General features: G+C 43.3%; 1 protein-coding gene across 1 annotated transcript in view; it reads right to left on the reverse strand.

The window, feature by feature from the left end:
- Nucleotides 1-866: 866 nt before the first annotated feature.
- Nucleotides 867-2396, reverse strand: part of NKAP (NFKB activating protein) — an 18291-nt gene continuing 16761 nt past the window's right edge. Inside the window, exon 6 of the mRNA XM_017870465.1 lies at nt 867-1207. Within this exon, the coding sequence (XP_017725954.1) occupies nt 1033-1207 (175 nt within the window). The 3' untranslated portion in view covers nt 867-1032. The remainder of the gene's footprint in view (nt 1208-2396) is intronic.

Here is a 2396-nt window from a genome sequence, read left to right on the forward strand (position 1 = left end):
TGAGCCGAAATCGCCCCATTGCACTCCAGCCTGGGCAACAAGAGCAAAACTCCATCTCAAAAAAGAAACAATTTAAAATATCTAATGTTCACATTTTCAATTCAACAAATCTGTGGGTTAGTTTGCTTTTTGGTTTGTTTGTTGGTTTTAGAGTGGAGGTAGGGACTTAAATCAAAACCCATTATTTCCAGGGCAGATCATATATTATACTACACAAGTCAGTTTTCAAATTCCAGATTTGCTTTTCACAGCAATGCCTTCATTTTGTTAACAAAAGTGGGCTCCTATATGTTTCTATCAAGTCCACTTGTAACACATTCAACACAGAGGAGTGATAATTTCCTAAAAGTTCAGTTGGGGTAAAGGTGGGGGTGGGGCAGGCATCACCTAAGAGCTAATAGTAGCACTGTCTCATGGTGTGAGATTGAAGTTTCTCATCTCACTAACACTTTTTTTCATGCCACCTCCTCCAATGCAGTAGGATTTTAATCATAATTTGGATTTTTTTTTTTTTTTGAGACAGAGTTTCACCCTTCTTGCTCAGGCTGGAGTGCAATGGCACAATCTCGGCTCACTGCAACCTCCGCCTCCTGGATTCAAGCAATTCTCCTGCCTCAGCCTCCTGAGTAGCTGGGACTACAGGTGTGCGCCACCACTCCTGGCTGATTTTGTATTTTTAGTAGGGACAGGCTTTCATCATGTTGGCCAGGCTGGTCTCGAACTCCTGTCCTCAAGTGATCCCCCTGCCTTGGCCTCCCAAAGTGCTGGGATTACAGGCGTGAGCCACCATGCCCAGCCCATAATTTGAATTTTTAAACCAGAAAGTTATTATGGTCAATCCAAAATAACCCAAAGAACTTGCTGAAGTTATATCAATAAGCAGCTTTTTATTGAAGGACTGAAAGAATTAAATAGAAGGCACAGTAGCACTGTAAAGCTTTCTCAGAACATAATAATCTTTTTATATGTATGTGTGGAACCCAGACTTTCTTTTTTGTTGTTAAAAATGTCTTCTGGACAATCAGAAAATCCTTATTTGTCATCCTTCCCTTTGGTCTTTCTGTAAACCATTTCCCGAAAACTGGCCAGAATCTTGTTCTCTCTCTTTCGTCTCTCTTCTTGGTTAAAGGATGCAAGGGCTCTCTTCTCATCAGCACTATAGATCTGGTTCTCTTTTCGCAGTCGCACAGCCTCCATTCGGCGATGCCTGGAGAGAATTTTATTTTTGGCTTAATTTCTCAGTAATTATTTTCATAGTACATCCTCATTAATCCTTTCTTACCCAGAGTGGTCTATTTAACAGCTGACAAGTAAAAACTGTTTTGAAATGGGTTAAATTTCCAAAAGATCATTTATTAATATTTTAGCTGCCTAACACGTCCTTTTGTTTTGTTTTGTTTTGAGATGGAGTCCTGCTCTGTCGCCCAGGCTGGAGTGCAGTGGTGCAATCTTGGCTCACTGCAACTTCTACCTCCCTGGCTCAAGCAATTCCCCTATCTCAGCCTCCTGAGTAGCTGGGATTACAGGTCTGGCTAATTTGTGTATTTTTAGTAGAGACGGGGTTTCACCATGTTGGCTAGGATGATCTCGAACTCCTGACCTCAAGTAATCCGCCTGTCTCAGCCTCCCAAAGTGCTGAGATTACAGGCGTGAGCCACCGTGCCCGGCCCTGATATGTCTTTGATTCATTTCCACTATTCAAATAATGATCTCTGATATTCTGTCAACATAGTACATGCTATCCTTTTTTTTTTTTCTTTTTTTTGAGATGTAGTCTGGCTCTGTCACCCAGGCTGGAGTGCAGTGGCGCAATCTTGGCTCACTGCGACCTCTGCCTCCCGGGCTCAAGTGATTCCCCTGCCTCAGCCTCCCGAGTAGCCAGGACTACAGGTGTGTGCCACCACGCCTGACTAATTTTTCTATTTTTAGTAGAGATGGGGTTTCGCCATGTTGGCCAGGCTGGTTTCAAACTCCCGACCTCAGGTGATCCACCCGCCTCGGCTCCCAAAGTGCTGGGATTACAGGTGTGAGCCACCGTGCCCGGCTGCTATCATTAATTTCAAATAGTAAGGGTATACGTCTAATTTGTTTCCAGTAAAACAACCAGAAATGGTCAAATTATTAAACTTCCTAGGTGATATATCCATTTGCCTTTGTGGAATTGATAGCAGGATAGATAAAACATTTAACTAGTCATTAATCAGAAGGAACTTCCTTCAAGGTTCTACTTTACCATACAACCAAAAAAACCAGGTCTAGGCTGGGCACGGTGGCTCACGCCTGTAATCCCAGCACTTTGGGAGGCTGAGGCGGGCAGATCACCTGAGGTCAGTTCAAGACCAGCCTGGCCAACGTGGTGAAACCTCGTCTCTACTAGAAATACAAAAATTAGTTGG

The sequence above is a fragment of the Rhinopithecus bieti genome, unplaced genomic scaffold (assembly GCF_001698545.2).
Source record: "Rhinopithecus bieti isolate Rb0 unplaced genomic scaffold, ASM169854v2 scaffold_5775, whole genome shotgun sequence".
NCBI classification, from domain to species: Eukaryota; Metazoa; Chordata; class Mammalia; order Primates; family Cercopithecidae; genus Rhinopithecus; species Rhinopithecus bieti.